The sequence below is a fragment of the Fusarium fujikuroi genome, chromosome FFUJ_chr02 (genome assembly GCF_900079805.1).
Source record: "Fusarium fujikuroi IMI 58289 draft genome, chromosome FFUJ_chr02".
In the NCBI taxonomy this organism is placed as follows: domain Eukaryota; kingdom Fungi; phylum Ascomycota; class Sordariomycetes; order Hypocreales; family Nectriaceae; genus Fusarium; species Fusarium fujikuroi.
In genome coordinates, this window is record NC_036623.1 from 2,259,592 (window position 1) to 2,280,648 (window position 21,057).

A 21,057-nucleotide genomic window follows, 5' to 3' on the forward strand; every position below is an offset into this window, starting at 1 on the left:
TATAGAGACACAAACCGATCACGGTTAGTCGCTAGAATTAGAATACTAGATAGATGTGTATGCAGATACAAGATCTTTTTTCCCCCGGTATCATGGTTCCTTTTCTGCAACCTTCATGCTGGCCAGCTGGCTCTGCAATCCTTGCTTTCCTACCTTCATGGCCATCTCCAACTCCCTTTCTTCATCTCTCAATCGGGCTTTACTAGCCGCCACTTCTCGATCGCGCTTCTTTTTCTGTTCCTCCACCACACGGTTTCTCTCCTCCAGTGCCTTCTCACGCTTCTCGCGTGACTCGCGCTGCTTTCGCTGCTCTTCGTCGTCCTTGGCTGCATCTAGGTCCTCTGGTGGGGGAGGCAGATTGCTCACGTAAGCCTCGATCAGAGGATCGCGGATCTTGGGCTCGAGGGATATGAAGCGAATGTCGGTGAGGACCGGGTCGGGTAAGCCGGTAGATAGTGACTTGTTGTTTAGTAAGTGCACCGGCTGGGCCTTGAGCAGGGCAGTAAGATCGGACTTGAGTTTGGACTGGGGCATTTTGAGGCGACCAATATGTTCTCGGTATGCCTTCTCACGATCCTTGTCGGTGATCTTGTGATCTTTCATGACGTCCTCTTTCTTGTATTTTCTCTTGAATTCGGGCCAGTACAGCTTCGGCGTCGCCTTTTCTTGCAGGAATGCCATGTAAGCAATACGAGGATCCCGCTTTTCCTGCCTGGCTCGTTGCTCCTTCAACTCCGCGATCTTCTCACGCGTCCACTCGTCCCAGCAATCACGACGTGCTTTCGTGGTGCTGAGTGCTGTATATCGCAGGTCATCAATGATTTTGCCTTCCTCCAGGAGTTTCTCCCACGGACTGTATGGGTTGATGTTGAAGTCGTTCAAGAGATCCTTAAACAGGTATTTCGCGTCGTCTACGGATAGAGGCACTCCCTCGGCACCTTCAGGCCATTCTTCAGCGTTTCCGTCGTCGTAGTCGCCTGGTTCAAGGCCGTAATCGTCTCCCATGGCCTGCAATTGAGCTGCAAAATCAGCTTCTGTGAATTCCATGGGGAAGTCTTCGTCTGCACCAGGATCTGCAGTCCGTTGCCGTTTGGAGGGATGTTCTCCATCGCCTTCATCATCCCCTTCGTCATCCGTCACCTCGACCTCTTCATATTCGCTATCGTCGTCCAACCCTGCCACTGGGGCGTCGTCCTTCTTTTGCGGTATTGCTTGCTCTGGTTGCTTTTCATCTTGTTTGTTCTCCTTTCCTTGGCTCTCTCCTGTTGCTTTCTGTCGCAGCCGGGCCTTGTCAAGCTCCAAAATGGCTGGCATCAACTTCTCCGGTATGCGCCAGTAGCTGGCATTCTTAATAGGGTTGTATACGAAGCGCCTCGAGTACTTAGTATATACGAGAATCCATGGTTCACAACCTGGGATCGGCTCCTTTTTCCTCGGCTTATCAACAGGCTGTGGACGCGGTCGACCTTCGAAGCCTCCACGACCTCCTCCATGCCCACCTCGTGAACTATTATTATACCTTTGCCCATCATTATCTTGATTGAATTGTGCCATATAAGCATTAGCAACGTTGGGATCGGCTAAGTATGGTATTGAGCCATAACCAGGATATGCGGGAGCTGGTGGTTGCGCTGGCTGTGGAGGCGGCTGGGCTCCTGGACGCTTGTATGTTGATTCTTTTGTTTCAGCGTTGTAATAGTATGTATGTCCAGTCGGTGCAGTGTGCTCGCTCCATCCTGGCGGGAGCGGTGCCAAAGCGGCTGCCGATGGTGTGTGTGTCGATTTGAGCATCTCGCTTCGTCGCGTCGCAAACTATGACATCAGGTTGTACATTCAGAAGCTATTCCTGAGATGGTGCTTCGGAAGCAATAGGTTCGCGCAGGCAGATGCTCTAGGTTTCCGATTGTCGATATTTCATCGGTAGGAGTTGTCTTGTTGAAAAGTTGTTATGGCCGATGGATAGCAACGAAGTTTCCTGATCGTCAGCCGTCACAGAAGAAATCCGAAAGAGCTTGGGCCTAAGAAATAGTGGATGGTGATTTGACCTTACCTACCCTGTAACTGGGCAACTCCATCTGAGATCAGTATATCAACCTCTCTTCACTTCAACGTTGGAGATGAAAATCCATGTTTAAAACATTGGTTGGCATTGTTGTGTTGGATACCAAAATGGGTAGATATTGGTCTGTTATGTCCCTCAACACCGTTTCTGCGTGTAGAGTGCTACGGCGTCGAGGGTATCTCTTGCAATGAGTACCTAGACAAAACAACGGTGTTCATGCTGAGGTTGGGTTTGAAAAGTTTGACAATTCATTGTAACCATTTAGTCCTGACTCTTAGTCCTCCTAAGAACTAATAATAAACGTTGGCAGCATACTGTTGGTGTACATCAGTGACTTGTCATCTGCATTCTCTCATTGATACCTGGTAGGTACTGACTGTATGGCCCCAGAAAACCAGCGGAATATCAGGGGGCCCTCATTCCCGCATTTGGCAACATGTCCAACCACAGCAAGAGCCTGTTACGTCTCCTTAACAGCACCGAACTGATGAGCCGCGTCTCTTTAACATGACTCGGTAACAAATACAAACGCCCTCTCGTTTGCCGATAAAAAAACCTGCATTTCCAATTGTTGCGACACTGCAGTCTGCCTACCTATGTTCCGACGCCTCCGCCCGTGAAACCTGATTTCCACCATCGTCATCAATCATGGCTCCAGCTCATAGCTATAGCTCATCCGGCGGGCCAATCTCATTTTTGAGGAGATATTGGAAGGTATAGTGACTCGTAAATCGTTACCTATTTGGTGTTATACTCATGACATACAACAGACAACTCACGCGCCTGATTATGTCGGCTTCCTGTTCCTCTTAACAGGCTGGATCTTGGTCTGTACTATATCGTCAATGGGAACTCAGAACAATGGTTGACAGGTTTACAGACGGTCCTCTTCGTCAACCCATTTCATCGCATGTTCTTCATAAACGATCTGCAGATCTCGTATCCCTTTGCGGTCCACGAGCGTGTCCCTGTCTGTATGTCTCAAACATCAACCTCAGCTTCTGTGAGTGGACTTAACAAAGACTACCAGTTATGAACTTCGTATACGCCCTTTTCATACCGCTGGGAGTTTTAATCGCTTACAACATAATCGCAAGGTCATCAGCGGCCAAGCATGAAGTCACTTACCTCTCGTTCCTTATCTCTATTGTACTCACATCCTTCATCACTGACATCATCAAGAACGCTGTTGGCAGGCCTCGTCCTGATCTGCTAGACCGTTGCAAGCCCGCAATCGGCACGAAGGCCAACACCCTTGTTACCATTGATGTCTGCACGGCAGAAGATGGCCACATACTGCAAGAGGGCTGGCGGTCATTCCCTTCTGGCCACTCATCCTTCTCATTCGCTGGTCTTGGTTTTCTCAGCCTCTTCCTCGCCGGCCAACTTCACGTGTTTCGTTACTCGGCTGGCGGTCGTGATCTAAGCCGCGCGTTGGTCTGTCTGCTGCCACTCATCGGCGCTGGTCTAGTCGCTATATCGAGATGCGAGGATTATCGCCACGACGTCTACGATGTCTGTGTAGGCTCAGCTCTGGGCATGAGCATTGCGTATTGGAGCTACAGACGGCACTTTCCTCGCCTCTCGAGTACGAAATGCGACGAGCCTTATCCACGACCAGGAGTTGATACTCAGCCGGGATGGCAACGAATCACGGATGATGAGGAGGCAGCAAGAGGGACAGATGTAGGATTCGAGATGGAAAACTTGAGAGGTTCGCGACGCTGATATTGGGGACTAGGAATAGTTTGCATGCTTGCCCGAGATGCTCTGGCTTTGCCTGCATTGCAGTACTCTTTCACCGAAGCATCATGTGTTCAACAGCACTTTTAGACTTGGTCAAGCCAGGAGTTGGATAAGTCTCGTTTTGTGGTCATTTCATGATATTATTGTACAGGGGCAGATAAGAGTGGCCCCACATTCCTCTCCCCATCTATCAAGAATCTATAGCCTTGTTGCTTACTTTTCCTCTGTCTCCTCGTTCTTCGCCAGGTCATGCTCCTTCAACAACGCCGTAATTTCGTCAGCACTCCAGAGGCGGTGGTAGATCTTGCCGTCCTCGGTCTGTCCTACTGTCGCGAATTCAACTGGGAGTGATGTTAGCGGGAGTTCTGGTAGATATTCATAGACACGACGTACTCTTCTCGCTGCTCAGCTTGGTAGAATCCATCGTCTTGCTGAGAACCTTGACCGCCATGCCGCAAGCCTCCTTCAGAGTGCAGTCTTCCTTGTAATCCTGCTTGAGGAGACTCTGTGCGCTTGCGTTGTTGGCACCCGCACTTGTAGCCTTCCAGCCACCGTAGTTGCCAGAGGGGTTGCTGAGATAGAGCTGGAATTGTCGACGAGGATCCCAACCGGCGTAGATGAAAGACACACCGAAGGGTCGTAGACCACCGTGTTGGGTGTATCCCTGCTTAAGATCGCAAAGTCGACGCACAAGCTGTTCGCAAGGAATGTCTTCGTTGTAAGTGAGGAGGTATCGCTGAGCGGCTTGTCGGGCGTAGTTAATAAGGATGTTGGCATCGGCGGTCATGCCAGCGACGGCGCAAATCATGTTACTAAACGAAAATATTGTCAATAAACAACCTTCAGCCTAGCAGGTACACAATGGAAGGTTTGCGCACTCATTCAAGATGTAGAGCTTCTCGGCGGAGGTGTCTTGCTCCAACAGCTTCGAGGTGACCTTTCGCTCGGCAGCTAAAACGATACCATCCTTTGCTAGGATGCCAATGGCTGTACCTGCGTGTGAGATGGCTTCTAGAGCATATTCGACCTGGTACAGACGGCCCTCTGGTGAGAAGATGGTTGTCTATAGAAGCCGGTTAGCTTGGTGGGAGAGCTTCAAGGGCCAACGTACTCGGGAATCGTAACGGCGAGACATGATGGATTCGTTGTGATTACGAGATAAGAGAGATGAAGAATACGGTTAGCCTCTCTGAAGCAACTAAAAAGCAGGTCGAAAGTAACAGAGAGCCGTTGTGATGGTGATGGTGTTGAGGCTGTGGATTCGTTTACGTCGTTACCTGTAACGGAGCTCTAGGCCGCCGCGCCGCGTTAGCTTTCTGCTGGTGAGCTGCTTGACACCAAGGCTGAAGAATGTTGCCTCAGGTTGTAGAATGGGGGGTAAAGTCGAGCCAATCGACTTAGACCCTAAGCTGCAAGGCTGACCTGCATCATGACTAATCCTATACCTTATTATTCCCATACAGTCAGTCACTGGAAAATACCTGTAGGTGGTAGAAAGACCTAGGTACTACCTAACCTAGTAGGTACCTACCTAATGGCTTGTTAATCAGGCAAACATACTGCCACAATCAGGTATCAAATACTTGCTCTCTATTGTCACGCAAAGCAATCGCATTGTCACAACCTAACGTGGGTTCCTGACTTGGTTAGTTCCTGCCACCTGCCACCACAATTCAGCTACAGGGCATGGGCGACCGGGCGAAAGCTACTAGTTTTTCTACCTCCGCAATAAGCTCCCTCCCCCTCCAGTTTCGGGATCGTGACTCTTCTCCTCTACATCATCATTTCACCAGCACCATCCTCCCCAACCAGCTCCGAGAGACTACAGCTGCTTGAATTTATTTCACGGGACATCCTAAAATACTCCCCTGAACATTGATTCTCAACTGCGCGCGTCATTCCAACCACGGCACGCGACCTATCGCATTCTACTGATACTGGATCTCCACTATCGCAAAACCGTCGCGCACCTCTCACGCAGATCGTGAGGTCGCCTCAAGACATTACTACTTTTATCGCATTCACCATTTTCGAATTACAGCGAAACATACTCTTATCCTTTAGGCGCAGGCCACATTCCACCTGAGAGCCTGTGCTAGTGAGGGCACCTCTTTGCGCCAACACGGTTAGAGATTTGAAAGACAAGCATCTGCGCGTGGATCAGCTGGGAAGAACCTGAATCTGTTCTTGACATAGTCGTGACTCTCAATTATTTCCCACGTAATTACCTCAATGCCTGTCTAAGGGCGCACACCATCCTGCGCTTCGTTGCAACAGTAGAAATCCCTCCCAACACCTGCCACGCCACCAAACGCCGCTCAACATCGGCACGCGTCGCTTCATCCAAAACACCACACCAAAGCCATTCGCACGTTCTTAATCATGTCCGGTAAGCGACAAAGACTCGCAAGGTCCCCGAAGCAATCCCAGCTCGTTCAAGACACAGCTCCCCCAAAGCGCGACCGACACCGCGACACCACGCATTCTGCAGCACCAACTAACAGCAACATTTCAGGCGAAGCGGAACCTCGACGATCGGTACGCGCCACTAAAGGTCAGCATACCAAATCATTTGACGAACTTGAACCTGCGGCCGTGCCCAAAAAGCGACAGACTAAGAAGACCAAGAAAGCCAAGGAGCAGGAACAGGAACAGGAACAGGAACAGGAACAGCAGCAAGAGCAAGAGCAAGAGGAAGAGGAAGAAGACGAACTGATCCGCTGTGTATGCGGCGCCACCGAACAAGATGAAGATTCCGGTGAAGCCTGGATCGCTTGCGAAACCTGCGGCGCATGGCAGCACAACGTTTGTGTTGGGGTAAGCTCATTCGATGATGAGATCCCTGAGCATTACTGGTGTGAGCAATGCAGGCCAGACGATCACAAGGAGCTCCTCGATGGCATAGCTAAGGGAGAGAAACCTTGGGAAGCTCGGCGCAAAGCACATGAGGAGGAGTCCAAGAAGAAGAAGCGTGGCGGACGAAAAGGCAAAGGCAAACGTCACAGCGAGACCAAGGAGGAAGATAAGACCAAAGCCAAGTCTTCCCCTGTGCCTGTTCCGGACGCAACCAAAGATAAGAAAGAAACAAAGACAGGGAAGCGAAAAGCCCGCGAAGAGTCTCATGACGCCGATGGCAAGGTGCGATTTACATACTCCCTTTTCCCTAAATGCTTAGCTAATACAATGTGTAGTCTGCCAAGGTTCGTCGCATATCAGAGAACGGTGCAACTCCTGTTCCTGTCTCCTATACACCACCTGATGACCTCGCCAAGTCGATACCAGATCTGCCTGGTCCTCGGACTGGCCCCGCTAAAGCTATGAGCAAGTCCATCGGCCATGTTTTGACATTGATGCAGAAGCAGGGCGAACTGGACCTGGAAGAGGGCAGCACAGTTGAGTCTATGACCGAAACTTTCTCGCTCCAGATTGAGCGCGCTGTTTATGATTCTTACCCTGTGACCAAGGGACAGAAAGAATACAACCAGCAAATCAAGTCACTGACTTTCAACCTGAAGAACAATCCGGAGTTGTGTCATGGACTTGTCCATAAGACTCTATCCCCCGCAGCTCTGGCTACTATGACATCAGAGCAGCTTGCCTCGTCGGAAATGAAGAAGCAGACTGCCGAAATGAAAGCCAAGGCTGAGAAACAGTCCATCCTCTATACTTCTGAGACAGGGCCTCGCGTTCGACGAACACATAAGGGCGAAGAGGTCGTTGACGACGAAACATTTGTCAACGACTCTGCTGTGCCCCTCCCACCAGGACCCCCTCGTCGACCAGAGCCTCAGGCCGTTAAGAAGGAACCTACAGGAGGCGACAAGGCGGACCTGGCTTCACACCCACAGCAGCAGGACGATGAGCAGCGATCGCCAAGTCATCCCGAATTCGACATCAATGAAGTGTTCTCCAGCGTCAAGTCTCCCACTGCAACTCAGAATAGGCGGCCTTCGGCTCTGGTAACCGGAGCCAATGGACCGGGCGTGGATCCCGATGTAGATCGCATGCTCCAAGATGAGAACGAGTCACCTCCTTATTCGCCCACGGAGGAGACTCAGGACCCCGATGTCATCTGGCAGGGCTCTCTTGCTATGAGCTCGATTGCTGACTTCCCAGCCACAGCCAAATATATCGGTGGTGCCAACTTCGCTTCAGTTGGACCGTGGTCTAAGTTGATTCCTAAGAGGATGACGGTGGCTGGACGAATCCCCGAACAAAGTGCTATCGAGTACTTATGTAGTCTTCGTTACAGTAAAAGCACCGATGTCATTGTCGTTTCAGTTTCACCGGTCTCGCCTTTTTCTCATACTGAGTTTCACAATCTTCTTAACTACTTCATCAGCAAGAAGCGGTACGGCGTAATTGGGGATAAGACAATCGGTAATGTACGAGATACATATCTGGTACCAGTTCCTGCAGGGGAAGACAACTATCCCGAGTTTATGCTCAACCTGGTCGATAACAAGATCCCCAAGGTCCGGACGGAACCAATGTTGCTTGCGGTGTTTGTTTATCATAACGAGCCTGACCAGCTCAAACATGTGAAGGATGGTACAGCCAATCAACAAGATGTCAAAGCCCTGGGGACACCAGTGCCTGCAGCGCATGCTCAGAGAAGCAACTCAACAGCGTCCGCGGGCCCGGCATTTTCTCCCGCAACCCCCCAGGCCCCTCAGGGAGGGTTTCAAGGAGGCTTCCCTCAGCAATCATCACCAGGCCAATGGCAATCAACAACTCCTGTGCCAATTCCCCAACCACCGTACACTCGGCCACCAGTGCCGCCACAAGCTCCAACACCAGCACCTGCAGCTGCGCCAGCACAGATGTCAGAAGCACAAAGGCACCAGGCTCAGCAGGCGGGCGTGGCCATGGCACACGAGCTCCTGGGACAGTGGATAACATCCCCAACCGTGCAGTTCATCTTGCCTCAAGCGTACCAGATGGCCCGCAAGGAGTGGGAAGTCGTTAGGAGGGTTCTGGAGCGTGACCCGAAAGCTCGAGACGACCTGCAGCATCTTGGTAACCTTCTGGAGAAGGAGAGCGCCACAGAAAAGACGGGAGGAGCTGCTGCATGATGATGTTATGGAACAAAAGAGTAACACACAAGAATATATGATGCCAGCAAGGGGCGTGCAGGAGTTGAACAACGGAGGCTTCTACAAGGCGGTTTTGTTTTTTCCCATCATATGGGCTAGGCGGCATGTATATGCTTGCGCAGAGTATGGTTAGGGATGGGCTATTGGATTTTATGATACTCTCGAGAAGCGGAAGTCGCGGATTAGTGTTCTTTTATATACCTTACCATACCTGTACCGTAACCATGACTTTCTCTATCTATGTGTTCTAACACTCATCCTTGATTTGCCAATCAATTGTGAATGTTTCAAAGCCCTGAGTCATATTTAGCCGTTTTTAGATAATTGCATACATGCAGGTATCCTACAGAACATGTGGAGCTTGTGATATCTGAAGTATCTCAAACTGGTAGAACATCTTTGAATTGCAACACAGGTTTCCCATATTCTCAAATCAAAGGTCACTTATTTTCACTCAGTACCGTTTTTGAATCGAGTCCTGAAGATGTAAATGTAGCATCAAACAATTGATGTTACGTAGTTCCTAAGAACCGAAATACTAATGTAATGGTTAATAGCTTAATCACAAATGAGTAAACAAAGATGTTTAATCGTCCGCTTGGTCCATGTCTTGCTCCACGTTATAGGAAGCCGACGTCGGCGGTAATGACGGTTCGGTAAAAGTGGAGACACCTCCGCTCCCGTCCGTTCCAGACCGTTCCCCGGGTGCCGTTCACACGCCCTGGTAGCTCACGCTCACCATTTCTCTTTGCCCTTTTCCAGCTTAGAGACTTAGTATATTTCTTTCCATATGAAACTTGCTTTTAAAGCAATACTTCTCTAACGTTCTACCTATAGAACCAAGCCCCCTCGGCCCCAAGAGCGTGCCGTACTCCTGTTCGTAGCATTCATAGCAGAGATATCAGTAACGTCAAGCATCCCTCAAATCAAGCCCATGGGGGTCGGTCTGGTCAGATCTGGTGCGAGATATGTATGGAGAGTGTAGACATCTTAAGTTGGCTACGAACTCGAGGGCATAGTATGGTTGATCCCTCATACATGAAAGACAATGCAGGACTCAACAATGCCTTACACAGACAAATCTTATCATCTGGACTACCTATGTTCAAGTTGTTTTGGCTGGGGACCGCCAGTGCCTGACCGCGATGGAGATGGAGGGGATATGGTGCAAGCACCCCGCCATAATCACGTGGCTATTCACTTGTTGAACCTCCAGATCACGTCTTTATTCTTTCTCTCCAGACACTACAACGGCACGTGCATTAGTAGCTACGGCAGTCAAACTTGATTTTGTACAACATGGCGATCACTGTCATTCTCGGAGCCCAATGGGGTATGTTTCTCTCCCTATCCTGGAATGTGTCCTTCCTCCGCATCCAGCCGATATCGGTTCGATGCCATTATACTGACCAGAACTTCCACAGGTGACGAAGGTGTGAGTACTCAGGGAGAGCTTAACACAACAGATGACACCCAGGCATTAACCATACTACAGAAGGGCAAATTGGTTGATGGACAGTGTCAGGAGGCTCAGCTCTGTGCCCGAGCCGCGGTAAGCACAATACAAGCAGAACCGAATACCCGCTAATCAACGTCAAGGGTGGACATAACGCTGGACACCTCGTGCGGTTAGTCAAACTCTTTCTATCGATCGATGTATTGATATGCATTGTGTTGCTAATACGTGCCAAGTGTAAACGGAGTTTCGTATAGGTGAGAACCAGCACACGTGGAGGGACTGGATAATTGCTAACGTAGAGGCAGCTTTCACCTCTTGCCCTCTGGGCTGATCAACCCAAGATGGTTAGTCGAGAATATTGGTCGTTCAAGCTGGCAACAGCGAGGTTGACAAGTACCACAGCATGAACTTCATTGGTTCGGGCGTAGTTTTCCATGTGTAAGCCTTCATATAGCCCTCCATTCCTAACTCGACTACCACACCAGCAACTTGTTGACGTCTGGCCTGGCTCATGCTTTCGACCGAACATGCCAAAAAATACTAACTCTGTCTTTTAGCCCAAGTTTCTTTAGCGAGCTCAAGGAGCTTGAGAAGAACCTGACTGCGGTACATGATCGGATCCTTGTTTCTGATAGGGTCAATATTCTCTTGGACCTGCACATCGCAGTGGATGGTCTCGAGGAGGAGGAACTTGGAGGTTCGTCCCATGGTTTCTGATATTGTCCTTGAGAAATAATAGCTAATGTCTATACTAGACGCAGCTATCGGAACAACAAGACGCGGTATGCTCACCCCAGGACTCCATGATGGACTATCACTTTCTGCTTTTGTCACGTCATCGCAAACATTCCCAAATCTCAATGGCGTGGACAATCCCAGTCAATGCCGTTCCAGCAACGCTATATAAGCAACGAAGTCTGACTTGCACCATAGGCATTGGTCCCTGCTATCAGACAAGTAGAGCGGTTAGAGATAATCATTATATTGGAACGGGCTGTGTGCTAATTTCCCCAGCGAACTGGCATCAAAATGACCGATGTCTTTAACCCTGAAGTTTTCGAGCAGAAGTTAAGACGCTTGGCCAATGGCTTTCAAAAGCGCTTCGGAGAACTGCTCAAATATGACATCGAGGCCGAGCTTGCTCGTTTCGATGAGTACAGGCAAACGCTCAGTAAGTACGTCGTGGACGGTGTGGCCTTTATGAAATCCGCACAGGAGAGCAACATGAAAATTGTGATCGAAGGCGCAAACGTAAGGTTCTCATCCTATGACTAAACGAGTAGTACTGACGTATTGGCGGAACGAGCACCGTGCCCGTGGTCTCACAGTCCTCTCTCCTAATCCCGCAAGATTCTTAGCCCGGGGCAGGACATATTGCTCATTTGAGCATTCACCTTGCTAGCGGTGCCTAACAAGGAGCCTCCGCTGTAACAAGCTGTGTATATGTTCACGCATCGGCAGAATTCGGGAGTCATACGGAGCCCTGACTTCTACTCGTCTGCTTGGCTGTCGAGCGTGGCCAGTGGAGTTGATGAGGGTTTCATGCGCGGAATGCGCCTTGTGAGCCCATGGCTTCATGTCAAACCTCTGCGCCACGTGCCACGCTGGTAGATCAGTATCAGTCAAGTCTCCTGTGAAGGAAAGGGGTTCTGGGACCTGGCGCTTGTACTTGTTCCCAATTGAACAGGCACTGATGCTAGATGTTGATTATGGTTCTTATCCAGTAAGTTTCCGCCAACTTGACCTTTTGGTTTGCACTGGTATTCATGATCAACTACAGTTCGTCACTTCCTCAAGTACCACACTTGCTGGTATTATTGGTGGACTTGCCCTGAACCCAAAGAATATCACGGAGACGGTTGGGGTGGTCAAGGCCTGTATGTCAATTGCTCTATGGCCATAATCTACTGCTGAATAGCAACAGATACCACACGTGTCGGGGCCGGGGCCTTTAAGACCGAGGATACGGAAGAGTGCGTCTTGATTACCATCTTGGGGTTCTTTTGAAGCTGAATGATTAACTTAGGATTGGCACCAAGCTCCAGGAGATTGGACGCGAATGGGTGAGGCCACAAGCGTCCTGGAGGTTTCGAGCTTCTACGCTGACAAGACTTACCTAGGGAACGTCGACTGGCCGCAGACGCCGATGTGGATGGTGAGTTGTCACGATGGCTCTGAGCTGCTGACAAACTTACTGACCGCTTCCAGGCTTGGTAGATACAACCTCGAAACCTTGAGTAGTAGGGAACACAGCTGACAAGCACACACAGACCTTGTTGTGGTCAAGTACAGTAACTCGATCAATTACTACGACAGCCTGAATCTCACAAAGGTAGAAAAAGCCCATGGCACGCGTCAAAGCGTTCTAACACTCTGCAGCTCGACGTTTTGGATACCTTCGAAACAATCAAGATCGCCATTGCCTACAAGATCGATGGAGAGGTCAGTGATACCAACAAGGTGATGATGATAGATTGTGGAAACTGACCATTTGGAAAGGAACTGGATTCTTACCCTGCGGATCTTGACATCCTGAACCGAGCTGAGGTGGTTTACCACGAGATGCCAGGCTGGCAAAAGCCGACCACCAACGCGAGGACCTACTACGACCTTCCTAGGGCAGCCCGCGATTACATCGAGGTGAGCATATCCCCCCGGGCTAGCATAACGAACAGTGGCACTGACCACCAGCAGTACATCGAGAAGTTTGTTGGAGTCAAGGTAAGCAAACACGCACACTAACCTGCACCGCAATTGCTAAAGTTTAGCAGATCAAGTACATCGGCACCGGTCCTGACCGTGAGGCCATGGTTCAGCGTGCTTAATTATGCGAGATTAAGGAGGGCACCTGATGCTTGACTTGGATCGTACGTAAGGAGTGTTGGCTGTCGAAGTCATTTAGTGACCGAAGAAGAATGTGCATACCTATTTAGAAAATAGACTTGGACTTCTCACAGGCAGGCCATGCTCTAGACTTCAAACTCCGCATGGCCAGTTTGAGTTCTGGTATCGTATAGATCTATGACGTTCGTTCCAACCAAGTTCTCTCAGGAGACAATAATTGGACCATCGCTCTCCTAAGTTGGTGCCCATCCAAGCTGAATTTACACCAACATTAGCATGGACTCTTAGCCAGTGATAAGAAAATGTACTCGCCTGCATAGTTATTTGATCCCAGTCCTTGAGGTGAAACTTCTGATTTTCCTATCAGTCATGATATACTACTGGGTATCTCTAACTCTGAGAGACCTTATTGTTTATTAACTATTACTTTGACTGCACATTCATTCAGTGCTTCTTCGGGCAACCCAGCTTGATATGCCATGGCATTAGTTCTGGCCATCTTGATAGACGACCTCAGAGTTCGTCTCCAGAAAGCACAATCCACCCCCACACTCCCACACTTTGGCCCAATTGGTGACGCAATCATGTTACAGCTGTAGCCCAAAATAGGTCGGCATGGTCCAAGCTTCCGCCCAAGCTTGAAATTCAATTCCAACTCGTGCTGCAGTTTGAAACCTGGAACTTCATTCTTCTATACAAACCCCTAAATCTCACTGGCCTCGTCATCGCATCGGTAAGTCATCCTAAATATACTCTTCTTCTTCTTCTCTATTCCCACGCATCAACTTATCAAAGTCCAAGATGAACGGTCGCTAACCCAGCTAAACTGCAGATCGTCCTAAGCTCTCCTGTTTCAATTCCAAACATCTTCCAAAATGGCTTGCGGTTCCTCCAAATGTCTCTACGACCGCAACGGTCCCGGCAGCGCTGCCACTTCGATCGCCGAGTCCATCATCAAGCCCTCCGAGGCCACGGGCACCAAAACCAAGTGTATCGAGTGTGGCGACTACGAATGCTGCTGTATCCCCTGCACCATCCTGTAAAGGGGGTTCGAATAACGATGTGCGTTGCGACGCAGCAATGTTGGGGGTTTGTTATTTGAGAACTGAGCTTTTATAGTCCCTTGTGCGTTGCGTTGCGATGCTGCTGGGAAACATAGCGCAGCCGAAGAGTGTATATTGAATCGACGACTCAGACGAAGTTTATGACCGCCTTTTAATAACCCGAAGTTGGCTTGATGCATGTGCACTTGTATGCACATATATGTTGAGGTTCGCTCCATATCGCAAACATCTCGATCTTGATGTTAATCCTGCTTCTTGTAAACTCTCCAAATGTCCATTATATAAGGTTTTGCGATGAGATTCGCCTCGCTCCAAAACTCTAGTTGCGATCATCCTTCGGGACTAATTTCTGAGAACATGATGAGAGAAATGGCTGCCCAACGTGGGAAGGCTGTCTCGTTTGTCGGGAAGTTGATCTTTGCAACTCCCTTGATAATAATGTGACGTTGTGGGCAATATCTGATGCTTGTTCCAATACCCCCCCTCAAGTAAATAAGGCATCTGTGGCAGCCCACACGTCTGCTTCTCTTTGTTTCGCCAACGCATCCAAATCTTCCTCCTCGGTGTTCTGTCCTAAAGCCTTGGGCACATCGGGTACGCTTAGGCTGCCCAAGCCATCGAGTACGCGGCGTGCCTTGTCCACCTGTATCCTTATGGCCATGGTCTCAGCCCGTGTGCGGTCTAGGTGCTCTTGCATGAGCGCAATGACTGATTCGCGTGCTTGATGTGGCCGGTACTCATTGAGGATGTGGTGAAAGTTGATGAAGAGTGTGCGCAAGTCTTGCACTTTTGCTTCGGCGTGCGATGGATTATGCGATAATGTCCCAGAGAGCTCGAGAAAGTTTAATAGAAGCGATTTAGCAAGCCGTTTGAGCTCAAAGGCGCGATCAAAGCGCTTAGCATCCTTGGACTCGGGCTGTGATGATGAGGGAAGATTGGTAATCCCCTGGTCTTCGAGAGTTGGAAGCTTGTCGTCCAGCTACATCCTCACTTAGCCAGCCATCTTGTAAGAATAATCGCGATCGCTTAACCTACCATGTACTGATCGCCAAATACACGCCAGCGTCCATCGGCTGGCTCAGCCGGAGGTTGCAGATTGACGAGATCTTCGGGAATACCAGGCACGCGGACTGTCAAAGGATCGCCACCATGCTCCGCGATGTATGAAGTCCTTAGTTCTTGAATCCGAGAAATCTTATCTGTTGTAAAGTCTTGCCAAAAGGGCGGCGGATTGGGGAACATGGATGAGAGCGAATGGCCCTCTTGCTGTTGTTCGGCCATCGTTCAGCTCTTGCAGAAGGATCCCCTAATAAAGCAATATCATAGGCAGTTGTATGAGTAGAAAATAAGACGCCGCGTCAAGAAGGCGACTCAAAAGACAGAACAAGACAAGGATGGTATGCGGTCCCTTGAAGTGGACGTTTCCTGGTGGGGGGGTGAGACTCTGGTGGGATGGTTGGAATCCACGTAGATGCAACTGCGGTCAAAGCTTTTGGGAACTTGGCTACCTATTTAGGTATGTATTAATGCAGCAAGTCTCAATGGATTTGAGAAGGTAAATATCACTTAGGGTTGTGCCGCGTCGTGCCGTGTGACCGTCGAAGATGATACCGCCAACAGTCAATGACAAGATTAGATAAAGGTAGACCCTCTCACTGAAATCAGGTGAAGATCGGTTTGCGCCGGTTAATCGTCGGCGGTTGCTCACCTTACACCTCTTTGCTATCCTTTGACGCCCTTGAATCTCTACCATCCAACGTCATAGCACTATACCTTTCTTTCCTTTCTTTTCCGATCTTCGTCTTTTCTCCTAGTCCTCTTTCTTACGAGGCAGCTTCTCTTGATCTCCTGAGCCCAATTGGAATCGCGAATTATAACCAGCTCATATACTTCAACACCTTGCTCTATCTACCTGTGGTATTCTTCAGCTACCACCCTCCTTCTACGTCACGAATCACAGCTCTTCATCTTCATCTACTCCCATGCCCGACGTACGCTCTCTTTTGCGGCAACAGCGCGCCGCTCGCCGTATCGAACACCCATATGCCGCCTATTCTGATGCGGGCAAACTTCTATGCACCCTCTGCCACGAGCACATCAAGACCGAATCGTTATGGGACTCACATGTCCGAGGAGAAGCGCACAAAACTCGTTTAATAAAAGCTCAAACAGCGACATCGTCCAACGCTCGAGCTCCACAACAACAGACTTCGCAAAAACGGAGACACGACGATAACGAGGAGGCTATCGACGATAAAGACGGAGATGTCGAAATGGACGATGGCAGGCGGAAACGAAATAAGGCCAATGGAGTGGATAGAGATGGAGATGGAGATGGAGATAATAAGGATCAGACTTTGACACCACCTCGGTTGACTAGGAGGACGTCGGCTACACCGTCACAAGGAGTTGAGATCCAAATCCCATCGAGACCAGCAACACCAGCCCATCGAGATGGCTCTTCCGCTTCTACCCCAGGAGGTCAGCTTAATAACCTGACCTCACAATCTGCAACTGCATCGCTCCCCTCACGCCAAGCCAGTAGTCTGACTACAGGCGAGCGCCTTACATCTGCCGCAGCAATAGCGGTTGATGAAGCAGAATGGGCAGCCTTCGAGGCCGACATTGCTGCTACAACAGCCACATACGATGAAGACGCGACTATATCAGCCCCAGCCATGACGGCAGAGGAAGCTGCCGCCGCCGATGCCCAGAAGGAGGAGGAGGCCGAGAAGCGACGCGCTCAAGCTGATGTCGATCTCGAAGACGAAAAGGAGGAAGCAACCCGTGCGCTTGAAGAGGAGTTTGAAGAAATGGAAGAGCTCGAAGCTCGCGTGAAGCGGTTAAAGGACAAGAGGGAAGCCCTGCGGAAACGTGGTGAAAGCTTCAGCCAACAAAACGGCACTGAAAAACCTACAGGCTTGGGCAAAGAGAATCTGGACACGCCAGCTATTGAAGAGAAGGTTGAGGATGACGATGAGGACAACGACGAAGAAGATGATGATTGGGATGGTTTCAGGTTTCGCACTGCCTGAGCAAAGGGACTTTGTGCATAACCCTGCATGATAGAAAGATACCACTCATGAGGGCTCGCCGATCGCCCACATGGCCCAGTACTGATAACGGAGTTCGTCGATTTTGTAACATCACCACATCGTACATAATGTATCATACAAGTAATCCTGCCGACAGGACGAAAGTCACTACTACCGCTGACGTCTCCCTGCCAGAACTGTGACCAATACAGAACCGAACTATAGTGGTCCTTCATGTATGATTGCACACGCAGCCTTACAACGATTCACCTCATAGAAGTTGATATCACTGACTTACCAAGCACTGTCTCGCTCCTCGCCACGACTAACTCTTTCCCAAAACCTGCGGAGGCGCCACACGCGTCCTATGCCGCGGCTCTCCTCCCATCTTCTTACGCTATCTTGGCGCTCTCTGACTTCACGCTTCCATCTTGATGCGATCCACTGTCGCAACCCGTCCTTAACTCTCTCTTTCTCAATTGCCTTCTTCTTGGCAACAATTGCTGGTGCCACATGCACTGACGTCATACCAGGCACGCACTCTTTGGGTAAAACAGAACGCTCAACCAGAGCTGCGGCTGAGGGTCTGGCTGCCAAGCGGCGAGACAACCTGATTGACACCAAGGATCGGGCTAACTTTCGAGAAACTATGGAAGTATTTGTCATGAAGATTGAACGAGCAATGAGATCAGCCAGTGTTGGACGAGACGGTGACGATAGGCGTGATGGGAGGTTAATTCGGGCTCGCTGAAGCCGATAATGGTGTAAAATAGGGGCTTGGGAAATATCGCGAAGGAGATGGCTCGTCTAAATCTGTATCAGTCTGTGTTCCCAAGGTCTCGGGCTGTCGGGACCAATTCAAGGTCTCATGAATGATTCCGGTATGTCAATGGGAAAGTAGATTTTATTCTTGCTAACGGTAGGTAGTCGATACTTACTCTCGACGTTGACAGAAGGTCGTTGACGTCCAGGAAACCCATAATGTGAAACAAAACCTCGTTTGGCAGGTCCTCGAGGGAGGGCGAAAGGAGGGCACTTTGCAGCCTGATACAGCCGACAGCGCTTGTCCTAAGCGATGGGCCTGGGCAAACGTCACCAGCCGCAAAGGTCAGGCAGGCTACCTCTTGCGGGATGCTGGGGGCGATTGGGCTGGCTGCAGATCGGGCATCAGTGGTCACGAACATCGCAGGGTAGGATCTGTTGACATCCTCGCCCGGAGCTAAACAGCCAGCGTTCTCGAGGCAGGGTGAAGCGAACGACAGCCGATGTACCTGTGAGGTGAGCTGTTCAGGCGATGTGGCAACAGGCTTCATGACGATCTAAGTAATTTACCCTCGGCGCTATTTGCAACAAAAGGTACTGCGAAAGGGTGTGAGGATGGGGGTATTGGTATAATGCGTCAATCCAGCAGGCCCGAAGTCCGCAAAGGTCCGGCAAGACGGCAGAACGCAACCAAGAGGCGAGAGAACATAGGTGTCAAGCAAGTGTCGAGTGATCGTCACATGTACAGCTAGGCTGAGGCTCCAGAGACCTAGCAGTGTTGCTGCGCGTGATTCCGACGGACAATGTGGTGGGTGGTGGACTTCCGCACAAACAAGAAGGATACGGAGAACCCGGTGGATAATACAGAGTGGCGATGAGGCAATACACGACGAGGGATACACACGGCGCGTAAGAAGTGCGGTCGCTGATACGGCCGGTCTGGTCAGTCGGTTGTAACCACAATATAGAGAAAGGAAACAGCAATTCAGGTGGAAATTGCGGCGGGGCCAGCGAGACTTTGTTGTCGTCGAAGTTATCAACCACCCGAGATGGAGTGGCTCGATGTGTTGGAGCGACTCTGTCCGTCGAGGGCGACGGTTTCAATGCTGAGGCTAAAGTATTGACTGATGACGCGTAGGGCGCTAGGAGAGGTGAATAGGTAGTTCAGCCGGTAGGTGAGCCTCAAGCTATACGCCCTGATAGTACTGCGCCCAACTTACAATAATTATTGCGCTATACCGCGGATAGTAGGTATGCAGCTGTCACTTAAAGAAGGTAAGATAATTAGATGATGTGAGTATTTGGGTCGTGAGACAACATAAAGTTCGACATGAAACTTGGAGTTGAGGGGAAGTCCATCAAAGTGGAGAGTGAAGGACGTATTGGGTTAGTTTGCATGAAGGTTAAGCGCAAGCGTTATCGAACTACACTCACTAATGGCGGGAGCCTAATAAAAGACATGGTGATGACAACCCTCTATTGGTCAGCCTCTTCACAAACTCTCGTTAGAAGACAGAACAGTTGCAGGGCTGCAACTTGAATATAACTGCAAGTTGCTCAAGATACATGTATAGCTTAGCAAAGAACAAGGTAAATGGTAAGGTAAATAGTCAAGGCTGTACCAAGGCTTTGTAAGCAGTGTCACTCAGGTAAGTACTATTGCAGCCCGTGATAATACCATAAATAGTTGGAAGCCAATCGTCAAAAATTTTCAAGAACCATATATCTAAAATCACCCACAAAACACATGAGGAGACAAGCACTTAATTTGATGAGATAGGATGAACTCAAACTGCACAATTATACACATAAACAGGCTCAACTTATCAGATACCCTTTGCTTAAGGATACTTACCATGTACGGAGTACAATCTACATATTCAAGTCATTGATGAGTCTGTTGGGATTGATTTGCCTAACCTGTAGCCTAGCAGTAGCTACTGGCAATGTTCCTTTTTGTCCATTCTTGCTTCCCTTTCCCTCTCCGTACTTACTTAAGGTACCTTCATGGATCGTGAGTACCTGCTGCCTCCTCCTCTCGTGCGTTCCCACCTGGCCACTTTCGGGACCAACTTGGCCTGCCTTATTGGCCTATGTCTTATCTTCACCGCTCTCATTTTCAGAAGACGAAGGGAAAAAAGGACAACACTACGGCCCAACGTTAATACCACCATCCGCCCGACAACAACAATAACAAAACACAATGTCGAGTTATCCACCTGCAAGCTACCGCAGGCACACCGGCTGGTGGAACCCACTTATTTACACCCGCATACAGCACATCATACGTATCACATCACATCACATATCCGCATTCGCATGCATATGCTCATCACAGCCACCCGAAAGATCTACTCCATCCACCTTCTTTGATGAACGATTGAAGTCCGGCCCCGGAACCTGACCCTAATCCGCGCCATGCGTCGATCCGAGTCTCTGTTGTGGTTGCGGCACATTTCCTCCGCCTCGAACAGCTCCCACCTATCAATAGCGATGAGCTGGCCAAGATTAACGAGATATCCCCTTACTCAGTTCGTGCGGGATGAACGTCCAATGTTCATGCAACCTGCAGCTCTCGCTACCTGCACTTCCTTCAGCTCAAGCTGATGTAATTATGCACGTGGCACCGTATTTCTCCCTCTTACCGCAAAGCATCAAGTGTTTTACATGCAATCCAGACCTCGCCTGCGTGGGACTGCACAAGTCATTTCACACGATTGTCGAACCAGGCAACTTTTGGGGGAAGAGAGAGGAAAAGGAAAAAAAGAAAAGAAAACCATCATCACTATGTCAATGGTGCTCATCAATCCTACCCTCACACCCGCGCGCTTCCTCGGCGTCGTGACGTGTTTACAAACCCACCTGAGTCTGCGACCGAATTCTAGACCCTGACAGAGAGAGAGGAGCAGGGGCTTCACTTTTAGACCCCAGTATCGTTAAACAGGCGTACCTACAGTAGGCGTGTCAATTGCGTCCGTCGAATCACAAT

The 21,057-nt window shown here is 49.8% G+C and overlaps 9 protein-coding genes; 5 read left to right on the forward strand and 4 right to left on the reverse strand.

Annotated features, from left to right (window-relative positions):
• Positions 1-90: 90 nt before the first annotated feature.
• Positions 91-1,791, reverse strand: FFUJ_04609 (related to U1 snRNP protein; the record flags this gene model as incomplete). Its single annotated transcript, XM_023572086.1, has 1 exon — positions 91-1,791. The coding sequence occupies one exon, from the start codon at positions 1,789-1,791 to the stop codon at positions 91-93; it is 1,701 nt and encodes a 566-aa protein (XP_023426275.1).
• Positions 1,792-2,710: 919 nt separating this feature from the next.
• Positions 2,711-3,790, forward strand: FFUJ_04608 (probable DPP1-diacylglycerol pyrophosphate phosphatase; the record flags this gene model as incomplete). XM_023572087.1 has 4 exons in its annotated part: positions 2,711-2,776; positions 2,833-2,889; positions 2,943-3,036; positions 3,093-3,790. The coding sequence occupies 4 exons, from the start codon at positions 2,711-2,713 to the stop codon at positions 3,788-3,790; spliced, it is 915 nt and encodes a 304-aa protein (XP_023426276.1).
• A 231-nt stretch (positions 3,791-4,021) lies between these two features.
• Positions 4,022-4,943, reverse strand: FFUJ_04607 (probable PRE9-20S proteasome subunit Y13 (alpha3); the record flags this gene model as incomplete). XM_023572088.1 has 4 exons in its annotated part: positions 4,022-4,149; positions 4,202-4,620; positions 4,687-4,871; positions 4,920-4,943. The coding sequence occupies 4 exons, from the start codon at positions 4,941-4,943 to the stop codon at positions 4,022-4,024; spliced, it is 756 nt and encodes a 251-aa protein (XP_023426277.1).
• Positions 4,944-6,190: 1,247 nt separating this feature from the next.
• On the forward strand, positions 6,191-8,883 carry FFUJ_04606 (related to CTI6 Cyc8-Tup1 Interacting protein; the record flags this gene model as incomplete). XM_023572089.1 has 2 exons in its annotated part: positions 6,191-6,946; positions 7,000-8,883. 2 exons carry the CDS (start codon positions 6,191-6,193, stop codon positions 8,881-8,883), a joined length of 2,640 nt encoding a protein of 879 aa, XP_023426278.1.
• Positions 8,884-10,203: 1,320 nt separating this feature from the next.
• Positions 10,204-13,188, forward strand: FFUJ_04605 (probable ADE12-adenylosuccinate synthetase; the record flags this gene model as incomplete). XM_023572090.1 has 18 exons in its annotated part: positions 10,204-10,237; positions 10,329-10,456; positions 10,504-10,532; positions 10,921-11,060; positions 11,119-11,241; positions 11,297-11,328; positions 11,378-11,614; positions 12,051-12,086; positions 12,144-12,240; positions 12,288-12,336; positions 12,390-12,426; positions 12,484-12,518; positions 12,572-12,603; positions 12,634-12,695; positions 12,743-12,805; positions 12,863-13,003; positions 13,058-13,084; positions 13,135-13,188. The coding sequence occupies 18 exons, from the start codon at positions 10,204-10,206 to the stop codon at positions 13,186-13,188; spliced, it is 1,356 nt and encodes a 451-aa protein (XP_023426279.1).
• Positions 13,189-14,082: 894 nt separating this feature from the next.
• Positions 14,083-14,250, forward strand: FFUJ_04604 (uncharacterized protein; the record flags this gene model as incomplete). The annotated part of the gene is made up of 1 exon (XM_023572091.1): positions 14,083-14,250. One exon carries the CDS (start codon positions 14,083-14,085, stop codon positions 14,248-14,250), a length of 168 nt encoding a protein of 55 aa, XP_023426280.1.
• Positions 14,251-14,755: 505 nt separating this feature from the next.
• Positions 14,756-15,552, reverse strand: FFUJ_04603 (related to MED7-member of RNA Polymerase II transcriptional regulation mediator complex; the record flags this gene model as incomplete). XM_023572092.1 has 2 exons in its annotated part: positions 14,756-15,250; positions 15,307-15,552. The coding sequence occupies 2 exons, from the start codon at positions 15,550-15,552 to the stop codon at positions 14,756-14,758; spliced, it is 741 nt and encodes a 246-aa protein (XP_023426281.1).
• Positions 15,553-16,253: 701 nt separating this feature from the next.
• On the forward strand, positions 16,254-17,306 carry FFUJ_04602 (uncharacterized protein; the record flags this gene model as incomplete). The annotated part of the gene is made up of 1 exon (XM_023572093.1): positions 16,254-17,306. The coding sequence occupies one exon, from the start codon at positions 16,254-16,256 to the stop codon at positions 17,304-17,306; it is 1,053 nt and encodes a 350-aa protein (XP_023426282.1).
• A 294-nt stretch (positions 17,307-17,600) lies between these two features.
• FFUJ_04601 (uncharacterized protein) lies at positions 17,601-18,619 on the reverse strand (the record flags this gene model as incomplete). XM_023572094.1 has 2 exons in its annotated part: positions 17,601-18,113; positions 18,245-18,619. 2 exons carry the CDS (start codon positions 18,617-18,619, stop codon positions 17,601-17,603), a joined length of 888 nt encoding a protein of 295 aa, XP_023426283.1.
• Between the last annotated feature and the right edge of the window lie 2,438 nt (positions 18,620-21,057).